Source organism: Kwoniella shivajii, chromosome 1, assembly GCF_035658355.1.
Source record: "Kwoniella shivajii chromosome 1, complete sequence".
Classification (NCBI taxonomy): Eukaryota; Fungi; Basidiomycota; class Tremellomycetes; order Tremellales; family Cryptococcaceae; genus Kwoniella; species Kwoniella shivajii.
The window spans coordinates 897,063-921,752 of NC_085908.1; the positions used below are offsets into that span (position 1 = coordinate 897,063).

At 43.0% G+C, this 24,690-nt stretch overlaps 9 protein-coding genes across 9 annotated transcripts; 5 read left to right on the forward strand and 4 right to left on the reverse strand.

Moving 5' to 3' along the window:
• Positions 1-46: 46 nt before the first annotated feature.
• Positions 47-2,632, forward strand: IL334_000340 (uncharacterized protein; the record flags this gene model as incomplete). Its single annotated transcript, XM_062932124.1, has 1 exon — positions 47-2,632. The coding sequence occupies one exon, from the start codon at positions 47-49 to the stop codon at positions 2,630-2,632; it is 2,586 nt and encodes an 861-aa protein (XP_062788175.1).
• Positions 2,633-4,511: 1,879 nt separating this feature from the next.
• Positions 4,512-7,123, forward strand: IL334_000341 (uncharacterized protein; the record flags this gene model as incomplete). The annotated part of the gene is made up of 4 exons (XM_062932125.1): positions 4,512-4,691; positions 4,760-4,845; positions 4,909-5,852; positions 5,916-7,123. The coding sequence occupies 4 exons, from the start codon at positions 4,512-4,514 to the stop codon at positions 7,121-7,123; spliced, it is 2,418 nt and encodes an 805-aa protein (XP_062788176.1).
• A 195-nt stretch (positions 7,124-7,318) lies between these two features.
• IL334_000342 (uncharacterized protein) lies at positions 7,319-7,714 on the reverse strand (the record flags this gene model as incomplete). Its single annotated transcript, XM_062932126.1, has 1 exon — positions 7,319-7,714. One exon carries the CDS (start codon positions 7,712-7,714, stop codon positions 7,319-7,321), a length of 396 nt encoding a protein of 131 aa, XP_062788177.1.
• Positions 7,715-9,087: 1,373 nt separating this feature from the next.
• IL334_000343 (uncharacterized protein) lies at positions 9,088-12,491 on the forward strand (the record flags this gene model as incomplete). Its single annotated transcript, XM_062932127.1, has 4 exons — positions 9,088-9,233; positions 9,356-9,731; positions 9,804-12,272; positions 12,387-12,491. The coding sequence occupies 4 exons, from the start codon at positions 9,088-9,090 to the stop codon at positions 12,489-12,491; spliced, it is 3,096 nt and encodes a 1,031-aa protein (XP_062788178.1).
• A 646-nt stretch (positions 12,492-13,137) lies between these two features.
• IL334_000344 (uncharacterized protein) lies at positions 13,138-13,725 on the reverse strand (the record flags this gene model as incomplete). Its single annotated transcript, XM_062932128.1, has 1 exon — positions 13,138-13,725. One exon carries the CDS (start codon positions 13,723-13,725, stop codon positions 13,138-13,140), a length of 588 nt encoding a protein of 195 aa, XP_062788179.1.
• Positions 13,726-15,315: 1,590 nt separating this feature from the next.
• IL334_000345 (uncharacterized protein) lies at positions 15,316-16,833 on the forward strand (the record flags this gene model as incomplete). The annotated part of the gene is made up of 5 exons (XM_062932129.1): positions 15,316-15,589; positions 15,687-16,345; positions 16,442-16,459; positions 16,549-16,657; positions 16,748-16,833. 5 exons carry the CDS (start codon positions 15,316-15,318, stop codon positions 16,831-16,833), a joined length of 1,146 nt encoding a protein of 381 aa, XP_062788180.1.
• Positions 16,834-17,206: 373 nt separating this feature from the next.
• Positions 17,207-20,351, reverse strand: IL334_000346 (uncharacterized protein; the record flags this gene model as incomplete). Its single annotated transcript, XM_062932130.1, has 3 exons — positions 17,207-19,456; positions 19,630-19,660; positions 20,278-20,351. The coding sequence occupies 3 exons, from the start codon at positions 20,349-20,351 to the stop codon at positions 17,207-17,209; spliced, it is 2,355 nt and encodes a 784-aa protein (XP_062788181.1).
• Positions 20,352-20,392: 41 nt separating this feature from the next.
• Positions 20,393-21,893, reverse strand: IL334_000347 (uncharacterized protein; the record flags this gene model as incomplete). Its single annotated transcript, XM_062932131.1, has 7 exons — positions 20,393-20,680; positions 20,793-20,967; positions 21,103-21,150; positions 21,208-21,356; positions 21,430-21,494; positions 21,563-21,670; positions 21,770-21,893. The coding sequence occupies 7 exons, from the start codon at positions 21,891-21,893 to the stop codon at positions 20,393-20,395; spliced, it is 957 nt and encodes a 318-aa protein (XP_062788182.1).
• Positions 21,894-22,726: 833 nt separating this feature from the next.
• On the forward strand, positions 22,727-24,030 carry IL334_000348 (adenylate kinase; the record flags this gene model as incomplete). Its single annotated transcript, XM_062932132.1, has 5 exons — positions 22,727-22,786; positions 22,907-23,045; positions 23,154-23,361; positions 23,470-23,651; positions 23,780-24,030. 5 exons carry the CDS (start codon positions 22,727-22,729, stop codon positions 24,028-24,030), a joined length of 840 nt encoding a protein of 279 aa, XP_062788183.1.
• Between the last annotated feature and the right edge of the window lie 660 nt (positions 24,031-24,690).

A 24,690-nucleotide genomic window follows, 5' to 3' on the forward strand; every position in this document is an offset into this window, starting at 1 on the left:
ATCTCTTTTACATTCAGGATACCTGTTGTAGCCACTCTCTATACAAATGGCTACCTTCCCTACATATGATGAGGTCTATCCTCCTACCTATGAACAAGATGCTCAATATCAATATGTGGAGGAACCACCACTGTATGTTCAAGATCAAGGGTATGAAGAGGAATCTTTTGGTGATATCAACATTGTAGACTCATATATGGATATTGTTGAGGAAGAAGATGAATTGCCTGAAGCTTGGATACCTTATTCTGCTGCTTCCACAATACAACCTGGAAATGGTAATCAACAAGTGATAATTGGAACACCATTTCCCCAATCATCAGATCTAAAACAACACTACTGTGATTTGTATCCAGAGGAATGTGCCAAAGCAAAATGGCCATTAGAGAGAAACTTCACAGAAAGTAGAAATGAGACTTTGGGAGGGGCTCTGGGAAAGGGTACTGCATTGAATCATGTTGATTTATCTGGCTGTGGTTTGGCTCTGATCCTTCTCCTGCTTATTCTATTGGGTTTGAATGGTGGGTGGGCTGGGGATAGAGGAGGACAAGATAAAAGTCAAAGTAGTGGCTTACATGTACCTGGCAAAGATAGGAGTAGAAATGAACAAAACCGGGAAAATCCAAGGAAGAACACAAACAAGGCAGATACAGAAGGCCAAAATGATAGGGGTGGTGGAGGGGACAGGGCAGACACTGGAAACAAGAAAAACCAAAGAAATGATGGAACAGATAATAAGAGGGATAGTGGCAGACACAGAAGAGATGGCAGAGACAACAGGAATCAAAAAGATGATAGCAAGGATAGGCATGCTGAAAGTAACAGGCAACATGGGAAGAAAGATGATGAGCAAAACAGGAGAAGCCATAAAAATGATGATAATGCCCAAAATCCTAGAAATAGTCGGAGAAATGATGAAGAAAGGAGCAACAGGAGGAATGGTGACAATCCTAGAGATCCCAGAGAAGGTAGGAGGCATGGGGAAGACACCAGAAGCAGGAGGAATGGTGAAAGGAATGGTGAAAGGGATAGTGGTAACAGAAAACCTGACAGAGATAAACATAATCCAAAAAATAGACATGATACTCAAGACAGAAATGGGGACAGGAACAGAAGACACAGAGGTGACAACGGTGATGTGCCTAGTACAGACCCCTCTAGAAACACCAATAGAAGACATGCTGAAACTCCAGAACAGAAGCAAGCAAGAAGAGATGCACAGAAGCAAGCTGAAAGGGATGCTCGAGATAAAGCCAAAGAAGAGGCTAGGCAAAAAGCCAAAGATGCAGAAAAGGAGGCCAGAGACAAAGCCAAAGAAAAGGCTAGGCAGAAAGCCAAAGATGTGGAAAAGGAGGCCAGGGACAAAGCCAAAGAAGAGGCTAGGCAGAAAGCCAAAGATGCGGAAAAGGAGGCCAGGGACAAAGCCAAAGAAAAGGCTAGGCAGAAAGCCAAAGATGCGGAAAAGGAGGCCAGGGACAGAGCCAAAGAAGAGGCTAGGCAGAAAGCCAAAGATGCGGAAAAGGAGGCCAGGGACAAAGCCAAAGAAGAGGCTAGGCAGAAAGCCAAAGATGCGGAAAAGGAGGCCAGGGACAGAGCCAAAGAAGAGGCTAGGCAGAAAGCCAAAGACAATGGAGCAGGCACCAGTGATAGCTCTGCCAGTAAATCATCTTGGATCAGTCCTCATATGATGCTTGGTCTTTTGGTCTTGATTGCCCTTATGGCCATGGCTGGAGGATCTCAATTCCCACAGTATTTGCCAACTTTCAACAAACCGTCTTTGCTTAACCAGCCTGCCGGCGGTATATTTAGGGGAAGTAGTATACTTGGATCAGGACCAATCATAGGGAGTGGACCAATTTTAGGCAGTAGACCATCAAGACCCCAAGTCATAGCAAGTCCAAAAGTTATACCAGCTGGTTCAAGAGCACCAACGTGGTCTGTCAAAGACTCTTCCTCACCTCATATACACATCAACAATGTCAATTCGCAAGGAGATAGAAATGCCATCAACATTGATTATGCCATCAACATTGATTCTGATCCTACTCCTCCCCCAGTGGTTGAGATTCAAACTGAAGCCCCTCCAGTAATTGTACAGGAAAAAGTATGGGAACCTATGTCCATCCAATTTACTGGACCAGCAAATCCGGATAGATTATTAAATATGATCTTAGCAGGTTTAATTGTTATCTTACCTCTGATCTTGGACTGGATTAGAGATTATCCTGAGAAAAGATACACTGAACCAGATTATATCTCACCTGGCATCCAACTTGTTCTTCTTGTAGGATTGATTTTGATGGGTTTATTACTTGCAGATTGGCATTTTGGTTGGACATCATCAATAGCCCCTTATGCTGAAGTTTCAGTCACAGAAATACAAAGTGGTCTTACACCAGTCATCATTGGAGCTGTAGAAACTACTGAATCATTGGTTTGGGGATTCGAAGATGTCATTTTTGGTGAGGATAGGATTTTATTAGGAATGGGTTTAGCGGCTTTAGGTGTAGTTTTGTTAAGTCAAAGAGAACCAAGTGTTGATATCCCAAAAACAGAATATGCTAATCCAACGACTCAAGCTTTGTACTTCTTAGGTTCATTCATCATTGGAATGTTCTTATGGAATGCTTAATCATATGAGCAGAATGTATTTTACGTTGATTGTTTGGTAATGATATGTTGTGTGCAAAGAAGAACTCGGCTCGTACAATTACAGTTGGGCAGATTTGGGTATTGAACAGGCGAGCTTTATCCCTCTGTTTCTTCAAAGAACCCTTATAGCTGCTCGTTGGCAGCTTCACCTGCGCGATCCAAGTTCATGTTGCGGCAGAACACCTGAAAACAAGGAGCTTGGCAATACGGCCAGGAGATGAAATAGGCTGAACAAATGGAGATTGCGCATTGTCAACATCAATGCCTGCCAAGGCCTCAACGGTAAAAACAGAATTAGATATGACGATGATGTATGGGAAGAATAATGGCGTATTTGGCTACATGATTGCACTCAGCGGCAATATTGGGATTTTGTGGTTGGTAAGATAGCTGATACGGTATACCACCTCGTCCTTCTTCTTCACCTCTTCAAGAGTTCTTGTTCTTGCATTCTGTCTACTAATACATCACTATATCAGTGTCTGATCTGCAAATTACTCATTGATAGCTGATATCACCCATTCAGCAACACGACACACAGTAGCGGGTCGATCGGTTGTTCCGGATTCTCCAAGACAGAGAATGATAACAGCTAAATTTTGTCGACGACTGATTGAAGAGTTTTATTTCGCTTTCATACTCGTTGATCCAACATATAGCGATGCAATGACTAAGGTCAAAAAGTAGACAGACAGTGATACCCTTCCTTCCCACTCGTATGAGGTAGACTGTGCTCGTTACTAGGGATAGAAGCGTTGAAGTTATATGAGTAAGTTCCCCTTCCAAAGGCTCCCGGATACTCCTTCGTTACATCACGTCTCCTGCCTGATGGGATATCCATCTTCAGCGTCGACGTGTAATCAACTTCCGCTAACAAATTATTATCGCTGCAGATTGTGAGACTTTGTACAATCCTTCCTCAACTTAAATTGTCAAACCATCCCGACTCTTTAATCATTCCAGCAACACGATCAGTTCAAGTCTGGTTTGTCAGATCTCGACGCGAGAACAGGATGATCAATCTGATGTCAGTGGAGAAACGGGACGAAAGTGATACCTTGCAATAATCGATGCATTAAGACATAGTGTAATCAGTAATATATCGACTGTTAATTCTGAGTTCAGCGCTGATTCTGACCCACTTTTACCAATGAATCGCTGCTCGTTAATTGTGTCTTTGCGGTTGATAAAACTAGATGAAGGAAGAGATGAAATCGATATGCCTATTTGTTCGACCTGCGCAGTCTTGTGAGTAACAAAATGTAGATAGTCTTCTATTTAACAATATCTTGTATACATCTTGATCGATACGAGCGAAAGTACACCTGGAGAGAGGGGAAAGCATAAACAAACGCATGCTGCTGTTTTCTTTTACGTAATGATTTTCCCGAGTGAAGCTAGTGAATCGGGTCAATCGTCAGAAGCGCGTCCCCCTTTGACACCTGTTACCTGCAGTCGCTCCCAACAAAGTCACCGCCCGTGTCAGGAAAAGGAAAAAGTTTGAGAGTTCATACACAGTTGTTATCTGATACATCTCATCACGACACACTCATATAGACAACTCTCACAGATAAGAAGCATGTGTACATCTTCTGTCTGATCAGTGCTATCTTACAGTTCCCAATTCGACGCGAATATCAGCTGGTCGACACCTCCGCAGCAGCAACCGTTTTTGAGCTTGATCCGCTGGGCTTGTAACATACGTCTTAAATAGCTCGCCTGAATAGAATTCATTCATTAACAGTATCTGTGAGTATCAATGATCACCCCTCCTGACCTTTCACCCTTGAAACGTTTCATGGTCTGACGATGCACCTCCAAGCGTCCTATCTCTTCTATTTACCAACTTGTTTGACACCATGCCATTTCTACAATCCTTATCAAACTTCTTTGCTGGTAATCCGGGTGCCAACGCATCTTCGTCAAGAGGTGCAAATAGACGTTCAGTGATGAACTCCACGATGGACGCGTTCAGTCTTCCGACTGCTCAAGGGGGATCAAGATATGGAAATGGTACCGGATACGGCGAAGGTGGATTGGTACGTGCACCTCTTTTATGCGATCTTGCTTCTCTGGATACTGATCGATGAGCACGCCGAATATGTAGCCCACTGATAGCGCTTCATCATCTCCTGGTCCAAGTAGAAGAGGAAGCACAGCACAAGGTCTTTATCCTCCCTCCAAAGATTCATTGTGAGTAGCATACAATCAATGTCTTTCGCCTAAGATTATGAGCTAAGCAAACGATGCTCTCAGTGCCGGGTCACCGAATTATTTCCCCCCTCCTACTCATACTTTTCACCGACTACGAAACGCCCTTGTCAACTCGTTTCCTGAACTTCTCGAGACGCTCAATGGACCTGCAAATCCACATCTCCTTGCTGATTTTGAAGCTGAATTAGGCTGCAGTCTTCCTCGAGCTGTGCGAGAATCACTATTAGCAGTGGATGGACAAGATCTTGAAGCTTCGTCGAACATATCTGGATCAGGTGGTTTGTTCTTTGGACTACATTTCTTGCCCCTCGAAGAGATCATGCGTGAATGGTCATTTTGGAGACAAGCTGAACTTGATCCAATGGCCGGAAATAATGCAGCTGTCCTAGCCACAATGGCGAGTGTACCACCCAATTGGATTAAGAAGTTATACGCCTGCAGAGGATGGATCCCATTATTGAGTGATCGTACGGGGAATTATGTTGGAATAGATTTGGATCCTGGATCAGGTGGAAGCTGGGGACAAGTCATCGTCTTCGGAAGAGATTTCGATAGGAAATGCGTTTTATGGAAAGGTGATGGTGAAGGAGGTTGGGGTAAATGGTTAGCTTCTTTTGTTGAAGAATTAGAAAGTGGAGAAGGATGGGAAGTGGAGAAATCAAATTCTTCAGATGACGAAGATGATATAGGTTATGGAAGTTATAACGGTGGTGGTTCATATGGTGAAGCTGGAAAAGGTTTACGACTAGCAGGTGAATATAGAGGTTGGAACGTACTCGAAGCTTGGTGGGATAAATCAGTCCGGAAATGGGAGTCTTTAGGTATGGGCTTGGATGTAGAAGACATCGAGAAAGGTATGGAGGAGGCGAGGGCTTTAGCTGGTTATCATGATACCCCAGGAACAGGGAAAGGAAAAGGAAAAGCTATTGAAGGTTTGGGTATAGGAATGAGAGTTGGTGAAAACGCTGCTCAAGTTGAAATTCCAGGTAAGCTATCTCATCTCGCCGTCTCGAGAGAAGTGAAGGAAGCTGATTCATTTTTCGATATAGTGCTTGCATCGCCATCTATTCCAGCTGCTCCCGGTACTCCGGTTCCTCATGATTCTGATGTTTTGCTTCCGCCTTCATCGCCTGATCAACCACCTATCCCTAAAATCCGCCATCCCATTCCATCTGCTATTCGAATTATCACACCTATCGCACCAGCGAACGACCACCCCCTGAAAGCTACAACTTCCGCTTCAGGATATCTATCTCCCCCGTCAAGATCCCCGCCTCGTTATCGCCGTAAAGAACCACTGCCTGTACCATCGCCAATTGATTTACCTACCCGAGCAGATGTGCAAGCCATGTCTGCGATTGCTCAAGCTGAGAAATCAGGATTACGAGGCGGATGGGTTATGAGCCTGGACACTTCAGCTGGAAATGCTTCACGTAGATCATCCAGAATCTCACCGAACAGTAATTCCGAAGCAGAAATGGTTGATATTGATCTGGAAGGTGGTAAATTGGAAAGGATAGGTTCACCAAGGATGTCAGATGCTGAAATGGAGAGACAAAGAGAGGAAGAGAAATTAGCTTTGGCAGGATTAGAACATCGTCGATCACCCGTCCTGATGCAACCTTCAAGAACACCTTCGCCTTTATCTAGAGAAGCTAGTCTCGATGGAAACAATAAACCCAACATTGCTGACACATCGAATATTTATAACCAATACGACCATAACGACCAAACACCAAAAGCTTTCCCAAGATCATCAGAAACTCTGGTTTCAGTGCCTCAGAGTGTCATTGCTGCTACACAATCAATAAGATTACCACCGCGCGCAGCAAACAATTCAGAGTTGAACATTAGAACTTTTGTGAACGAAGATGAACGCGACAGACCTTTGATTAGAAATGCTGGTGGTACTTCTTCTAAAGTGACCGCAACGAGACCAGGTAGGAAACAAAGAGAATTAAGTGTAATCTCTACCACATCTCAAGATGAATTATTACTCGAGAGAAGATCAAACAGTCCAAGTCCAAGTGTGATGACTACAACAAGTGCCAATGGAGATATGGCGCAATCACCTATAACAATAAGTATGTCAAGATCAAATTCCGAGAATGAAGGGAGATTAGCTAGTCCGATCGTGACTTCAGACAGTGGCAGAGGATCGTCGATAGGAGCAGGATTTAGGAGAGTGGATAGACCACTAGAAGAGGATATGGAGGAAATTAGTTTAGATCCTCCGTCAGGAGCGGTCAGAGTATAGCATTTAAAAGAATAAACATATGTCTTGCATTGAATATAGAAAATGCATATGTGGTCAAGTCGAGGTTATAACTGCTTCGACTGATGTGACGAAATATCTCAATATAGTGAAACGCTTCCTCCTCGCTTTTCGGACGCCAATCTAATCAAGTGTTTTTTTCCAAAGTACCACTAACTTATGTAATGGATGAACAGATCAGAATGCCCCATGAGGACCCATGATACCCACTCCTCTACCTCGACCATGGACCACCAGCTCTTCTGGAGAAGACATGAATTCTACAAACCATTTCAGCCATTCTTGCCAAGTATGCTCATCCTCACAATTGAAAAGCGAAATCAATTGACCGTGTCTATACTTGCCCCAGTTTGAAGGGGACAATTGTCGTTGATAATCCTCCAATGCTCGACGGTAATTGAGCTCTGTACGGAAATCTGAAATTGGTTCGAGGGGTGTGATAACCCGTGTTGGTAGCAGTGGTATGTCGATCATTGAATTGACGATAGGAGGACTTTCAATATGTATAGGCGATGGATTTGAGCCGAGGAGTGAGTATGGTGGGGGAGAAGGATATGAAGGTGGTGAATCCATTATATTGGTTTCTAGCTTTTACTTTTGCTTTTTTATTGATGATGTAGAGGAGGATATGATATTGATACATTGCTGATCTGACTTATTGACCATTGGATGTTCATACATGGCGCAAGTGGTCATAATGGTCATAACGACCAATAAGTGGAAGAGTTCGGGCGAGACTTTGAATATACAAAACAATAAAAGGTTTACCTATATTGCACTTCGTATGACCTTGGGTTCGAAAGGATAACTGAGTGAAACGAGTCACAGGTAGCATCCTTTGACAGGTTGAAAGAGCGGAAGACAACATTGCTGAGGAGTGTACATTGAGTCGATCAGTCAGTAGGCAGGTATGCAGAGGCAGATAAGTCAAGATATGTCTCTCTTTGTCGTTTGGTAATACCTCGTCTTGAAGATATCAGATAACAGATTATCTCATCTCACTAAACTTTTCTCGTAACGATCTAGTCGTATCGATAGGCATACACTCTACCACCACTATCTCTAATATGGCGCTACCCGAAATGAAAAGCCCTTCAGAAACTCTCGACAAGGAGAAATCACCCGATCCTATCACGAACAAACGCCTTACAATACCCCTTATCAACCCCGCGGTCAAACAAAATACCATTTTCCGAACTTGGTGGGCATTCAATTTCCTCCTTGAACATTCACGCATCGAATCTGATCACAAGATCAAACAAAATGTCCCGGGCGTACAGCACAGACGTAGAGATGAAGCTTGATCAGTCTTCATGTAATACAGTAACCCTTGTAGATATTATTGAGAAAAGTTGCGCATTAATCAATGGTAGAAATCTCAAGATTTCATAAAGAGTGCCACATGCATTGTATCTCCGTTTTTCTATAAAGTGCTGAAATGCTCCCGTTCATTCCCAAATTCCTCAAGTTAAATCTGCCGCGTGTCCAAGTGGGGTTGTTGGTTACAGGGTAAAAGTAGATGTTGTTATGGTATCAGTCGGTGACAGCATCTCATCAGTCCATCTCACGTACTCATTCCCCCTCTCTCTCCTCAACCTATTTGATTGCATAATCACGAGCGAAGACATCCCCTCCAACGAAAGAAGAAAAAAACAAATCAACATGACAATAGGATAGCATACACTCGAATCAGTATACAAGCAGAGACATCCAGGCGATCATCGATCATTCACTCACACACCGGTTACTCCTTTCAACTTGACAACTAGACCCTTACCGAATCTATTTACATCATAATTGGTCTACCTTATCTCATCCGAATTCACTGCACTTCTTGATCGTCCCATCTCAAATTCACCAACGTATAGTGAATCCGTTTAAGCGTGGATCCCACTGTGCCATAAGCAGTCGACCACAGCTACATACCGGTGCTGATCGTCGTCGCGATGACTTCGTTCAACCCATTACCGGCTCACGTCCAAGCTGCACAGGATCACTTTTCATCAGACGGTGTACCAACGCCAACTTATATGGGGATGGTAGATACTGGAGCTCAATGGGACTATATTATAGGCAAGGATGGACGTCGTAGGTAAGTTCGTCTAGCGATTGATACATGCTCCAAGCGTTATCTTAGCGTTGTTTGCTTGACCAACAATTTCTTATGGCAAACAACCTGTGCTGACCGGAAATCATTGATAATGATAATTATAGTCGAACACCTTCTAGATCACCTCATAGATCGGCAACGGAACCATCTATACATAAACCATCGTTATTATCAGCCTCGCAAACATCAGATCAACCACCACTAGGATCTTCCTACCCAGTCACATCTGCTCATCCTCACGAACCCACTATAAACGAAGAAGCCGCTGCTGTCGTCTCGAAAAGTATGAGAGGGCAACAAACCAATGGAGATGGAATAGCGGTGAACGGAAGTAGTAACGGATACAACGCTTCTGGCAGTTCGTCGAAAAATAGTAGAAGCAAAACTAGAATAGTCGGAGACTGGCAATTGGGTAAAACACTAGGTGCCGGAAGTATGGGGAAAGTCAAATTGGCCATAAATGTTTTGACCAAGGAAAAGGTAAGCAAATTCTCTCTGGGTATCATTCTGTTGTTTTAAACAACGACAGAGGATTGATTCGTTCGTTCACAGTGCGCCGTCAAGATCATCCCGCGGTATACTGAAGCTACAAGGAAAGAGGAACCTAAAACACCTGAAGAAGCTGAAAAACAAAGACAACGTGACGAGTCGAAAGAAATACGTACGGTCAGAGAAGCTCATATATCGCTACTACTTCATCATCCCTATATATGTGGTATGCGCGAATTCATATCTCATCAAAATCATCATTACATGGTATTCGAATTCATCGACGGAGGACAAATGTTAGATTATATAATTTCTCATGGTCGATTAAGGGAAAGAGCAGCAAGGAAATTTGCTAGACAGATTGGATCAGCATTAGATTATTGTCATCGAAATTCAATTGTTCATCGTGATTTAAAAATTGAAAATATTCTTATATCGAAAAATGGTAATATCAAGATTATCGATTTTGGTTTATCTAATCTATGGTCGCCCGATCGACATTTATCAACTTTCTGCGGTTCATTATATTTCGCCGCACCCGAACTGTTGAATGCTAAAGCTTATACAGGACCTGAAGTTGATATTTGGTCTTTCGGGATAGTGCTTTATGTGTTAGTTTGTGGGAAAGTTCCTTTTGATGATCAAAGTATGCCTGCCCTACACGCGAAAATCAAAAGAGGAGCTTGTGAATATCCTGCTTGGTTAAGTCAAGATTGTAAACATCTACTCAGTCGAATGTTGGTCACCAACCCACTGGAAAGAGCGACTCTCACTGAAGTTCTCGCTCATCCCTTCTTGACAAAAGGCTACGATGGTCCACCCGATTCATGCCTCATACATCGAGAACCTCTACGTGCGGATGAATTAGACTGGGAAATCGTCAACATGATGCAGGGTTTCACATTTGGATCAACGGAACAAATCTACGATGATCTCAGAGCGGTCCTAACTTCCGACGCGTACCTATCTTGCGTAGCCGCCCACGAAGCTAGGAAAGATAGACGAAGGGGTCCTGCCATGTCAACGTCAAGTATGGATGTTAGTAATGTCACCGAATCCCCCAAGAAGAAACGATTCAGTGGATTTGATTTCGCTAAGAAAAAGCTATTCAAAGAGGAGAGAAAGGTGGAAGAGCCATCAATCAAAGAAAAAGAACCGCTTGATCCTACAAGAGGATTCGATCCTCTCATCTCAATCTATTTCCTTGCAAGGGAGAAAGTGGAAAGAGAAAAGGTATATGGTAAAGGACATTTCGCATCATCCAACATGTCCATCGAAGGTAAAGAAAGTCAAGGTTATGGAAGACAAGTCGCTCAACTTCAAGCTCCCCCTTCAACTCATGCCATGGGAGGCTACGAATCACCAAGAAATTCAGGATTCTTACCTCAGGCTAGACAAAGGACTGAAGATGTGCCTAACCCAGTTATGAAGCATCCTGGAGCTGATCAAGAACAGTCTAATATAGCCGATATACCTTCTGCTCACCAACGACAACCTTCTTTAAGTCAACCACCACTACCTTCCCAAACACTACAACCCAGCCCTATTATACCTGTTGACAACCGTGAAGAAAGCCTGACCAAGAAGTTCAGTCTACTTGGACGGGGACCTCGACCCTCCTCTTCTACAATCCCCTCACGTGCAAGTTCCACCACCGCACCACTCTCTCAAAGCATGACGCCATCCCCTTCTATGCCGTTCAGTTCGGCTAACGACCATCGAAGAGCCACCACCGTTTCCGATAAGAATGACAAACATGAAAGACGTGTCTCAGTTGGAAGCATTTCTAACCTATCTAGTACGGTAGGTAGAGCAACAGGTCTAGGTCGAAGATCTTCACAACGTGAACGCAAACCGGCAACAGCTGAACCAGCATGGCTGAATACACCCGAAGAAGCTGATGAATACCATCCTGCTCAATCTTCCATTCAACCCGAATCGGCAATCCTTGAACCTGAACCAGACATTACTTCCGAAGGCGGAGGAATTGATCCCCACGCTAATGGAGAAGTCAAATCGGTATATCTCAAAGGCTTGTTTTCGGTTGCTACCACATCAACTAAATCTGCTTCCCAACTGATTCGCGATGTATCAAACGTCCTGGATCGTTTAGGCATTAAACATCGTCCTATAAAAGGTGGATTTGAATGTGTTCATATACCTTCAATCGATCTGAACAGTGTACTCCATGGTGACGAAGCGAATACAAGTTTACATTCTGTGAACACAACGAAAAGAAAACCTTCCTTGAGAAGAAAATCAAGTAAACAGAATGTGAATGGAAATAACAGCAACAATAACCCGAGTAGGAACGTGTCACCTTCACCGGCAAGGGCATTACAGACTGGCTCGAGTGGTACATTCAGTGTGGGTGATTCTACTGGTATAAATAACACACCGTCAACACCTGGCAAAAGAAACGTACAGGCTGGAGCAGGACCAGACGAAGATGAAGTAGATGCTTGGGCAATAGCTCAATCTGGTGGCGCAGGAAGCAACTTAATCGTTAGATTTGAAATTTTCGTAGTGAAGGTGAGTTACGTTTGCCAATTCTTGCCAGCAATGACCATCCTTCCTACAATTTAAACTACGTCAGCTACTGTTTACCTGTGGGCTTAGCTGATAAGTAATCTTGCCTTGTTTTAGGTCTCATGGATGCCGCTACATGGAATTCAGTTCAGGAGAGTAGGTGGTGATGGATGGCAATATCAAATGTTAGCTAAAACGATCTTGAGAGAGATGAGATTATAGAAGAAGACTCGATGAAAGATGCACCGAAATAATGGATTGTTAGTTGTTTGGTTGCTCTGTGTTCGCTTTCTCGTTGTCACCCCTTTTTATATACCCTCCTTATGTGTGAAAATCATGTGTTTTCTGTTTTGTTTCATTTACCAAAAGTACTAGTGAATTTTCGGTAACAGTGACAAAAAGGCAGATGAATTGCTGTGCTTTGTATTTCGATAGTTTGAATTCATCTAGAATACAGAAATGTTCAATAGTTATATCAAATTCAATAATCGAGTCTGGATAAATAGATTATGATCTGCTACGACATGTCATTCGAGAACTCTATCATCCTGTTTCGATTGCTCGGTGAAGGGTACATATGACCAAGATTGTTTAAGATATCTGCATAAAATTGTACTACTTGTTTGCTATCGACATGCTGATCCCGTACTTTCAATTGGTTTATCCGGTGTACTGCGTCCAGTCGAATAATATTGCTTATTCCTCTAACATAGCGTAATGCACAAATCTAAAATGAATTCTACCACTTTACTCGACCTCAACTGTCCTCGCTATCAAATCTATTCGCAATATCATAAAAGAAGGGTAAGTGACAAGACGTGACGATATCTACAATGGAACAGGTTTTCAAGAGGACTTCCTCTAGACTTTAACAATGGTTGAGCATCAATTTGAACTCCTCTTCAGTAGGTAAAAGTTCACTTCTAGTTTCTTCAGACCAAGGTTCTGAGGTTCTGTCAGCGCCTGTGAATTCCCACCATGAGTTCACATTTTCGAAAGTGCGTTTACCGTCGTAATGCATTATAGACTGTTCTCCTATTTTCGTATTGGTTGTGTCTGCTTCATCGGCGTCGGATTCTTCAGCATCATTCGAAGAAATGGTCTCTCGGGAAGCTTTGGAGGTCCAGTTGGCATTTCTCAAATTAGATAGCTTACCTCCTGTAAAGTAAAGATAATCATTTTCGTCTCGGCGTTCCAACTCGAAGTCATCTACCCAACGGCCAAGTTGATCGGAAAGAGCTTCGCTATAGGGGATTGTAGTATTCATTCCAGTATATCGAGAACGAGGAGCTAAATCATATGTATCCACTGGTAATTTTCCATGAGGCTCAGAAGGCAGGACAAGTAAAGAACCTTGGTCATTCTCAAATCCTCCTTGGCTAGCGTCAAAATTGGTGGCAGCAATCTCTGGATTAATTATGCCGAAGCGCATGGAAGGTGGATCGTTCCACATCATAGGGCACGAAATCAGTTCTGTGCCAAGGACATAAACACCCATATAGAGTTTATCAGGTGTTCGACTGACAAAAGCACATCTGTTGACACCTGACTGCCCGTCTCGAAAGGGGATTATCTGGCGATCTGAATTGTCGAGATTGCGGATGTCCAAAGGACAGACTTCATTAGCTACCGTGCTGGGTCTATCAATAGAAAAAGGGTCCTCCATGATTGAAAGAGAGATGAGTAAGTGGGATTTGACGAGTGGCGTTGGGAGCAATGAAAGATACAACGAATCGACGAAATACGTTCACAGGATTGATCTACGCATCTTGATATACTAAATTCTGCTCTCTCTCAGCGTGAATCGTTCAGCAGGAAGGGAAAGGGAGAAGTATAAAGGGAGGAAGCTAATACATGTGTAGGAAAGGTCCAACCTTTGTAATACATGCCTGCGTCAACTTGGAAGACGGTCAGTCGAAGGCATGACATCTTTTCATTCCTCTCAATGCTGTGTCGTTCGACAATGTTGAGAAGAAGTCGCGATCAAAAGAGGTCGCGGTGAAAAGAGGTCGCGATGAAAAGAGGTCACGATGAGAAGAGGTCGCGATGAAAAGAGGTCACGATGAGAAGAGGTCGCGATGAAAAAAGGTCAACAAACACTGACGAGACGTATCGTCGTTCATGACATGATAGTCTCCTTCTCAAAGTCTATAGCTGCCTGGAATTCAGAAAGAGCCTAACAAGAAAAGAGAAGGCAAAAAGAACGGAAGCGAGATAGTGCTGTTTGAGACTTTGAGCTGACCGATGCTTTTTGATATCATTCATAACCTTCAGAAGACAAAAATTTTGTCAGGCGTTTTCAGGCGTGACAGCGTCGGTACATCTACGGCACGATTCCGTTTTGTGACCACTGCTCGAATGTGGTGAACCGAGTATGTCAAGTAGTTTGATTGGTTAGCTAGCATCAACCGAGCCATTGGTATTGGATTTGCTGCTTGCTGGAATAAGTGGGGTAGAAGTTGGTGTGTTTGGTAATGTTGGCATACAGGAACGTTTTATCGTCATCCGTACCGGATTCTCCACAAAATGTGATATTCAGGGTCAAGGGTAGAAATGACGTAAATGACCAAACTACCAAGAACACAAACAATGGACCGCAAGGACAAGCATGAAACTATCTCCCAGGGAAAACTCAAACTGCGAAGATCAATGACATATGACCTGTGCGATGCAGCGACAGGGGGGAAACATGGCGAAACAGAGGAAAGGAGGAAGATGAGAATGGAAAATAAGAGACACGTAATGTCATAACAAAGCTCGGAACATTGTGTTTCCAACGTAGTCTCCTTTTTACACTGATGTCATTTGGCATGTATTTGGTCTTTGTTCAACAACGAAGGCAGTGATGTCAAATCATGTTATGAAACACGATTATCAAGTTGTATTCCCCTACGGACATCATTGTATATTCGGTACCCAAGCTCAAAGAAATAGTATATGTATATAAGAGAGGTTTTGTGGAATGGTTGGATTTATCTTCACTGTAGTCTTAGTATCTGATATCATCTAATCATCTAAACATCTAATCAACATCTTTAATCCCATCATGTCCGCACCAAGAGTATTGTCCATTCTTCGCCCTCAAATCCGACTATCACGTTCTCCTGTGTTCTTGCCGAGAGCGATAACCTATCAGTCATTCTCCACATCGATACGAAGAACAGATAAAGAAGGAGATGGCGATAGACCACAAGGTGCTCATCCGACCAAACACGAATCAAGACCCGTTTCATCAGGTGAACCAGTAGCGGAATACGTTAAAGAAGATGAAAGTAAAAGAGCTGGATTACCTGAAGAACCCAAGAAGACTCCTTCACCTGGTGAGTCAGTGATTGTGGACCCACATTCTGCCAACATTCCGTTTCTACAACGATCTGTGTATATGCTCACATCTATTCGTATTCGTTAACCAAACAGAAGCCCCACCTTCGAAAGCCAACCCAGCTCCTCTAGCATCATTACCAGCTCAAGACTTGTTCTCACTGAAGAATCGAACTGTTATTATCACAGGTGGAGGTAGAGGATTAGGAATGACAATCGCCAGAGCATGTTTAGACAGTGGTGCCAATGTTAGATGTTTAGATTTACTACCCGAACCATCTCAACCACAATGGGATGAAGCACAAGATCTAGCCTCATCAAAAGGATTGGAAATCACATATCACATATTAGATGTGACGGATAAACAAGCAGTGATGACTGTATTCTCAGATCTATTCAAGATGGATAAGAATGTCGAAAATCCAATAAGGGGATTATTCGTTGCTGCAGGTATTCAAATTATGATGCCTGCTTTAGAATATTCGAGTGAAAAGTTTAGAAAATTAGTTGATATTAATCTGACTGGAACTTTTTTATGTGCACAAGCATTCGCGAATGAATGGTTGAAAGTTAATCCTAATATCGATGGAGAAGCTGGTAAAGGTGGTGCCAGTATCGCAATGACAGGAAGTATGTCTGGACATGTAGCGAATTTGGGTTTGGAATGTGTAGCTTATAACGCAAGTAAAGCTGGTGTAAATCAATTAGCTAAGAATTTAGCTATGGAATGGAGTCAAAAAGGTATCAGAGTCAATGTAAGTTCTACTTTCATTTATGCTCGACCCTACTGGTTATATCGAGATCAACTGATAATTCAATCGCTTTCATTCTGGTCTTTGCCATACAAATAGACTCTGTCACCTGGATATGTGAGTCTACTTTTCCTTCGCCGTCTTCTTCCCGATAAATCTTGCGATCTATGATCGTTGACATCGAACTGGATTTCCTCTTGTTATAGATCCGAACAGCACTTACCGCCGCTCAGCTGGATGAGAAACCCGAGTTATTGAAAATATGGCTTCAAGGTTCTTTGATGGGAAGATTGTCTACTCCAGACGAGTTCAGAGGTAAGCTATAGATTAAACACGTGTATCATAGCTCCTGTATGCTGATATTACAAATGCTGATATTCCATCAATGTATCCTGGATTTTACAGGCCCAGCACTTTACCTCTTATCAGACGCGAGCTCATTTATGACAGGAGCTGATCTTCTAGTTGATGGTGGACATACCGCCACGTAAGGATGTCATCATAAGACTGTATGAGGGATTGGGATGGATCGATCCATTTTGTTGGAGGAGCTCGTAGTTCATAAAGACTGTTGTATATAGAAACCAAAAAAGAATGAAAACCAAATAAAGCAATAATCACAAAGAATAATTGTCACATGCCTCGAACAACGCTTGACTCATTTGGTTGGTTTTGTCCAACCAGCATGTTGGATTAAGTCGTCTATCGGTGGTTTGGATTGAAAACACAAGTCGAAGCAATTTCATTAAGTTCATGATATCGTTCGATTCACATCTGTACAACAACCCGCCCGCTTTCGTTTCCAATATGGATCTATAATTATCCATGCTCTATCATTAGTTCCACCTTTGAATTGTCAGATGATCATTCGATATCAGGTATTTCTTCCAAGCTTTCTTCCCCTGCGAAACCTTCTTCACCATTCTCCGCATCATTTGCAATGATAGTATCTTGAGGTTTGACAGCAGAATCCCTATTCTCGTTAGATCCCGATCGTAATTTGGTGGAATCCATCTGAGCAGCCTCACTTCGCACAAGATCACTCTGATGCTCGGTTGTAGGGAGTCCAACTTGAGAAGCTGATTCTATTTGTTCAATGTGATCTTTAGCTTCTTGTTCTCCTTGTATTTCCGGAGAAGGCGTTTTCGGTCTATCGACAATATCTTCTATTTGGCCATTTTCCCCTTCAGCTTTATTTCCATTGTCGACAATTCGATCAAGATCTGCTTTCGCTTCATCGTCAACATCACCATCATTCTCACGAGCCGTATCCTCGTTGGTATGTCCAATAACATCGGAAGTAGGTGCATCTTTTCTTTCGTGTTCTTTTTGTGAAGATGGAGATTCTCTAGCTGCTGCCAAACCAATTCTACCAATTTGACTTTTACCCACACTGGGAATTTTAGGTGCTTCTGTTGATGTTGATTTTGTTGCTGATTTCGTTCGAGTTCGAATGGAAGAAGTTGAAGAAGGGGGTTTAGATGAACTTTCTCCAGCGAAACTTCTCGAAGTCGTTTTTGTTGCGGGAGAAGGTGTAGTAATATTTGCAGTACCTTTGAGGGCGGATGATCTGGAGGCTAAAGGTGTCGAGATCTTCTTCAAAGGTGTGTCTTTTGATGACAGTGCGGGTGGGTCGCGATGGGACACATCAGCTGCTTTAGCTCTTGAAGCAGCTGTACCTTGAAGCAATCTACTTCCACTGTTTTGTACTTTGGATGGCGTGTGGGTCTGTGTGTGTATGCGCGTATTGGTACTTGTCGCTGGACTCGGACTTGGACTGAGACTCGTTCCCCTTGTTCCGATTGATGATTTCCTGATAGATGATTCAGAATTAGGATTGCGTTTCTCTGTGCTTGCACCTGGACTCGTATTCAACCGTGAGTGTAGACTTGGTGTGGTAGGAATTCTAGCTTTGGCTAAACTTGATGCAGTTGGTTTACTTGGTGTTCCAATTACATGTGGCTTTAGGGGACTACCAATGCCTGAGGTGGTACCTTCTGAGATTCGACTTTTGGTCGAAGAAGTAGGAGGAGGACCTGTATGAGAAGGGATGAGCGGTTTGGGTGTTCGTGGCTTTGTTTGTACAGACGCAGACGCAGATGTGGATGATTTGGTATTGACTGATCTAGGTGTGATTGTAGGAGTGGAAGATTGACCTAGGGAAGTCCTTGATCTGGGGGTAGAAGACACTCGAGTGTGAGGAGACGATGATGAGGAAGTGGGTCCTGAAGATAATCGTGATCGTGTTGCAGCAGGAGTGGTAGCGGGTGATGCACTTGTTGTTCCTCTTTTGATTGCAATAGGAGACTTGGTGCTCACTGATGCTGATGAAGAGGAAGGAGGGAAAGGTTTCTTGGTTGTTGACGATAGAGGTTTTCTGTCTGGCGTGTTGCTGGTGTTAGCAGGAGTGAGATCTTTGGCTTTATCCTGTATTTTCTTGCGTTGTGCCTCATCCGTCAAACCCTCCTCCAGGGTGTGATCATCTCCTTTTGTTTGCATTGGATCTGTATCGGGAACAGCTAATGATGACATGACAGTATTACTTGACATCCTCTTTGGTGATTTGGGCGGTCTTGATGGACTTCCTCCTAGAATCGTCGTATTAGGGGTAATATCTTTTTTATTTTCGATATTAGTATCAATTGATTTCGGTTTTGTTTTAGCTAATATTCCACTTGATTGGTCTACATCTTTACTTGTGTGTTTATCTTCACTGTCATCTTGGATTGTCATATTCTTGAACTTGTCTTCGACTTTTTTCAATGTGTTTCCAGCTTTATACAATACGTTTTCGACCGTATTCTGACCTTGTCCTTTCTCTTGATTATCATTTCCATTTTTCTCCTTCCCCACAATGGGATCTTCGGTCAGACTTGATCCATCCTTCTCTCCTTCACCAATTAGAGTTGGAGCGGAAGTATCAGGTAGATCAGTTGAGCCGATCAGAGGCGTAGTAGGGTTGGAAGGCGTTGGGGAAGGAGTGAAAAGACCTGAACTTGATGCACGACGTGAATTTCCTGCGGAAGGTTGCAAGCTTGCTCTACGACTTTCACGCGCTGTCGCTTCGATATCACGATTGGCAGCTGTTTGGAATCGAGCTACTAGGGCTGAGACCTATGAACGGTTGGTATTGAGCCAAGTTGGAGAGAGTAAATGAGTGAATGAGTGAATGAGTGGATGATATGTATTAAAGAGTGAATGGTAGATTAAATTACGTTCAATGATATTATCAGTTATCGAGTTGGACTTATACGCCCAGCTTAATCAGTAAAAAGAAAGAAACTCACACTCCCTTGAGACCTCTCGACAGGTAGTGGCCTATGAGTTCATACCAGCATTAGCAATAGGTTTACACTCAACTCGCCATAGAATGCGGCTTACATCGTTCAAGTAGGTTTGATGATCCCCTCGTCGACTCATCCAGCTTCAAGCAATACCAATATTCCAGATATCGACCGCTGATTCTGATTCTATTTCATCAAGATATCCAGGTGATGGAAGGGGCTTTTATATTGATTATTGTCAACGATCCCCGTAGTCAAAGTCTTTGATCACCGTGTGGAACGTCACTAAGCAAGCTCATTGACATAAAGTAACAAAGTAACAAAGCAACAAAGTGAACACGCTATTATACCCTTCTGGGACAGTGGGGACCCCTCAAACAATCCAATCTTCATCAGTAACTCCACTTTCTTACGTTTCAACAAAAGACGCCACAACAGGAGAATATAATATATCTATAGAACAATCAGGTGTGTTGTCTTCGAGGATTCCAGAATATATATATAGAGGTATATCAAACGGGAATCTCACTAGGAGATGCTCAGAATGGCAAGAAGCACACAGGTACAGTCGAGGAACGACAGGTACAGTTGAGAAACGACAGTTACATTGAATGTGTATCGTGCTGAGCTCATCAAAATCCGACGGCATACCGTACAGTATGGCCTGCAAACAAGGAGATTCTGGAATGAATTTCGAATTGTCCATGACTATCCATCCTCAACATTCACACTATCTAGATATTTACTTCATCCTACTCTATCCTCTTTAGAGAGCAGCACCGATAACGGCACCTACAACACCTACAGCACCAACGATCATACCGTATACTACACCGTTCTTACCTGCTCCACTGGCCGCTGAAGTAGCAGCGGCTGAAGCAGCGGCACTGGAAGCGGCTGAAGCACCTGAAGCGGCAGCGGAAGTTTGAGATGCTGATGTACCTGATCCACTTGCAGAAACGGTTTGAGAGTTGGCACCTGAGGTTGCGGATGCGACGGTGTTGGAAGCATATCCAGCTAAAGTGGTAGAATCTACTGCAGTGGTAGATTCGGCCTGTAAAGGGGATGAATCAGTACACATTCGTTTTGCGTTTGACATCATGGTACGCGAAGTATAGGATATGACCTGAAGGGAGTGAATGTGAACTGAGAGTAATTCCACTCACAGTGGAAGTAGCAACACCATTTTCGACTTGGAAGTAGTTGGCAGATACTAAATCACCAAGTTTGGATTCTGATACGTAAGATGAGAGGAACCACGTTCCAAGAGCAACACCGGCTGTAGAGAGGTTGGCGGGGGCGGCGAAATCAGATCCTTGTTCATAAAGAGCAATAACATATCTGAGATGAGGAGGCATGCGTCATCAGCAAGATATTCAAAGTAGAAAAGGGACCGAAGCCGGGTGCTGATCACTCTTTAGACGTCCCAGAGGATAGGAGCGTTTCTTCTATCAGAGAAGCGAAAGTTAAGCTCACCGGTGAGATCCAGTACCCTCGAAAGGTCCAGGTCCAGCGTAATCGGTACTATGGAAAAACTAGATTAGCTTCGTCTGTATTCGTATGTGCGAATTTATCACTTACATGGTGGTGGCACCGGTATAGTTGACAGCGTAAGGAGCTTGAGATCCTTGAGAAAGTGATACACCGTTTACGAGCCAATGTCTGGTTTGTTCAGTGACGTTTTGGTCGGTTCCGACGGCATTGGCATCAGCCATGAGAAGGGTGTATAACTGAAAATAAATGGGAGATGTCAGTATCTATAAATCCTCGTTAGGTGCATTAAGAGAGGTATGTTTTACTCACAGCACCAGCATCGAGGGTCTCATCGGCGGCAGGTGAGACGGAGATTTCAGGTGATGAAGCAACAGCTATAATTGCAATCAGCAGCTCCTCCAATTCATCTGATCTTGATCGGATTGTCGACAATTCAACTCACCAGTGGCGTCAAGTTTGTCACCTGTGGCGATGGCTTGTCCACTGAAAGAAACTGAGAGAATCGCTTCAGGATCGAAAGAACTGAGTAGTTGAGGAACCAGTTGAGCCTCTGTATACAGCAGTTGATCATTATCAGTGTAAGACACGATATGGCAAGCAAGATGAAGTCGAATATCATTGTGAATGCGATATAAGAATGGGAACTTACGCTTGAAGTTAGCTTCTAATCCTTCAATTTGAACAGTTGAAGCGGTACCGTTTGAGGCAGTGGAAGAGTCCTGTGCGAACACAGGTCCAGCGAGTAATGCGAGAACAGGGATGAAAGCGAACATTTTATATATGAGATTTTTATTGGCTATTCCCATTATCGTGGATGTCAGCCAAATGAGATACATGCAAATGATAGAATAAGTATGCGACATTCAGACAGGTCCAGAGCATTCACGACGGGTGAAAGACAGAGACATTGCCAAGAGACAGGGGTCATGTTGAAAGGTGTTGAGAACAAAGGATGGGAAAGATTGATTTTCTACTTACGTGTGGGGGTTTGCTGTGTTAATGAGTGACTATGCTGTTGAGTTGCAAGTGAGTGAATGAGCAAGTGTATGTACTTGGATCGATTCTGAATGCTATGTATGAAAGATGATAGAGAAGAGAGATTGGGGGATGTATGTGTTGATTATGTTATATGCTGTGCAGTTGGTGCTGAAAATGAGGCCCAAGCTTACCACCTACGTAATACCTAGAATTAAAAGAAAAACAAGAAAAAACAAAACAAGTCGCGAATTAAGGGGTGATCTTGGCACTAAACAAGGTGAGCGACCACGTGGTAAAAGCGTGGGACATGCAAAGGAAAAGGGGGGAATTAATCCCGGTGCCAATCTCAAGTTTGAAAGTGGCACTCTCTTGCTCTCTCTTATAACCGGGGGGGGAGAGCAAAAGTCAATTGGGGGATTGGTTCGTGTTGGACGGACTTGTTCGGTCTACCACCTCTGTGGAAATTCAACAAGTCAAAAAAAGATACACAAGAAAGCCTTGGAGAGATATATACCTTGATCTCATCTAGATATATCAGAAGATCAGTTGATGTGAGTCATCTCCCAAACATCGCTGACCAGAGAAACAAAGCTAAATCTCGTAAGATTTCTCAAAATCAATAGTCAAAATGGCATCTGCAGCAGGTTCAGGTTCGGAGCTTGAGTATCTCAAGACATTGGTTAACCAAGTGAGTTTTTCTTGCGTTTCTACATATGGAATTGAATGACTGACATGATACCGTTATTGTCCTGCTCGTTCTTGTCTGTACTACTCACTCCTACCTATTGTTGTACGCAAAATCAAATAGCTCCAAGATAAAATTCACCAACTTGAAAAATCAACTTCTTCATCTGTGTCTTCAGCTGTCGATACTGCCAAAGCTGCAGTTGGTTTAGGTGCACCCAAAGATGCTCCTCGAATGGTCTTGATTGGTCCACCCGGTGCTGGTGAGCTTTTAGAAGTACAAGGCTAGCTATCATTCAAAACATAGGAATAGAATGCTGATTTATTTACTTATTTGTTTCCCTTTATCTTTATGTTATTCGAAATAATAGGAAAAGGTACACAAGCACCTAACATCTCATCTAAATACTGTATTTGTCATTTGGCTACTGGAGATATGCTCAGATCTCAAGTTTCCAGACAGACTGAATTAGGTAAAGCGGCTAAAAAAATCATGGATCAAGGTGGTTTGGTCAGTGATGAAATTATGGTCGGTATGATCAAAGAGGAATTAAGTAAAAATGCTGAATGTAAGAACGGGTGAGTTGGGTATAAACTTCTCGTCTCACATTTCTTTGTAGATCTAATTCGGACTGGGTGCTAATGATGGTTTCTGATGGGGCTTTTCTATTAATTCTAATACTATAGATTCATCCTTGATGGATTCCCTCGAACAGTTCCCCAAGCTTCAAAACTCGATGCAATGTTAACAGAAGCCAAACAAGCCATTGATCACGCTATCGAACTTAAGATTCCGGATGCTCTTTTGATCTCAAGAATCACAGGTAGATTGGTACATCCCGCTTCAGGAAGAAGTTACCACAGGGAGTGTGAGTGAACGTATAACGTTGATGCAGAGTGAATCCAAGGAAGAATCGTTTTACTGATTTGCGTCTGCTGTTCACTTCACTTCCTCATTCTCATTCCCCGCCCACCCTGCTCTGAATTGATGAGACAGTCAACCCACCCAAGAAACCAATGACCGACGACCAAACCGGGGAACCTTTGATCCAAAGATCAGACGATAACGTCGAGACACTCAAGAAGAGATTAACGACTTATCACGCTCAAACTGGTCCCGTAGTTGACTATTACAAGAAAACAGGTGTTTGGACCCCTGTAGATGCTGCTCAATCACCTAAATTAGTTTGGGCATCAGTTAGCAAAATTCTCGAAGGCACTAAAGATGGTAAAACCGTTAGAGCCTAAGTACCTCAACGATCAAAAAATACCTTCATGATGATGGAAATAAAAGAGGAAATACCGGGGCAGCAGACTTGGACGAGCCTGTTAAAGGTATAGGAATGAGTGCGGATCTATAAAAGTAGATAGATATATTTGAAAAATATGCATGGATGGTCAAACCTATCCCAGGTCCATGGTCAACTCAGTCCCTTACTGGCTCTGATACTGGGCGAGATATCTTATGAGTTCGATGATGTACGTGGTAGTGATTGGGATAAATTGTTCGTGCTAATTTCATTGCAATCAATTATCGATGTATATCATCGGATGCTATTCTTCTTCATTTCGACACTGACACATCACCAACAAACCAGCAAAACACCTCCAAACATAGGTGATTGACGGTTCATTTACGAACTCGACTGTGCAGTCATTTCATTCCCATATCCATTGCAATCAAAGACGGTGTAATCAGCGCGAGAGACTAGGACTATATATCCTGATAAACCAGTCAAGCAAGTTTGTAGACGATCAAGTGCATTTTTACGTGTGCATCCTCTTTTATCAACCTATGAACTTTGATTCTTTCACGAACACAACAGGTTTCAAATCTAGAAAAGCCTTTTTGTCAAAAGACTTGAAGTAGGGTGGGGTGTTTTTGGTATGTGGGAGATACGGAGGGCA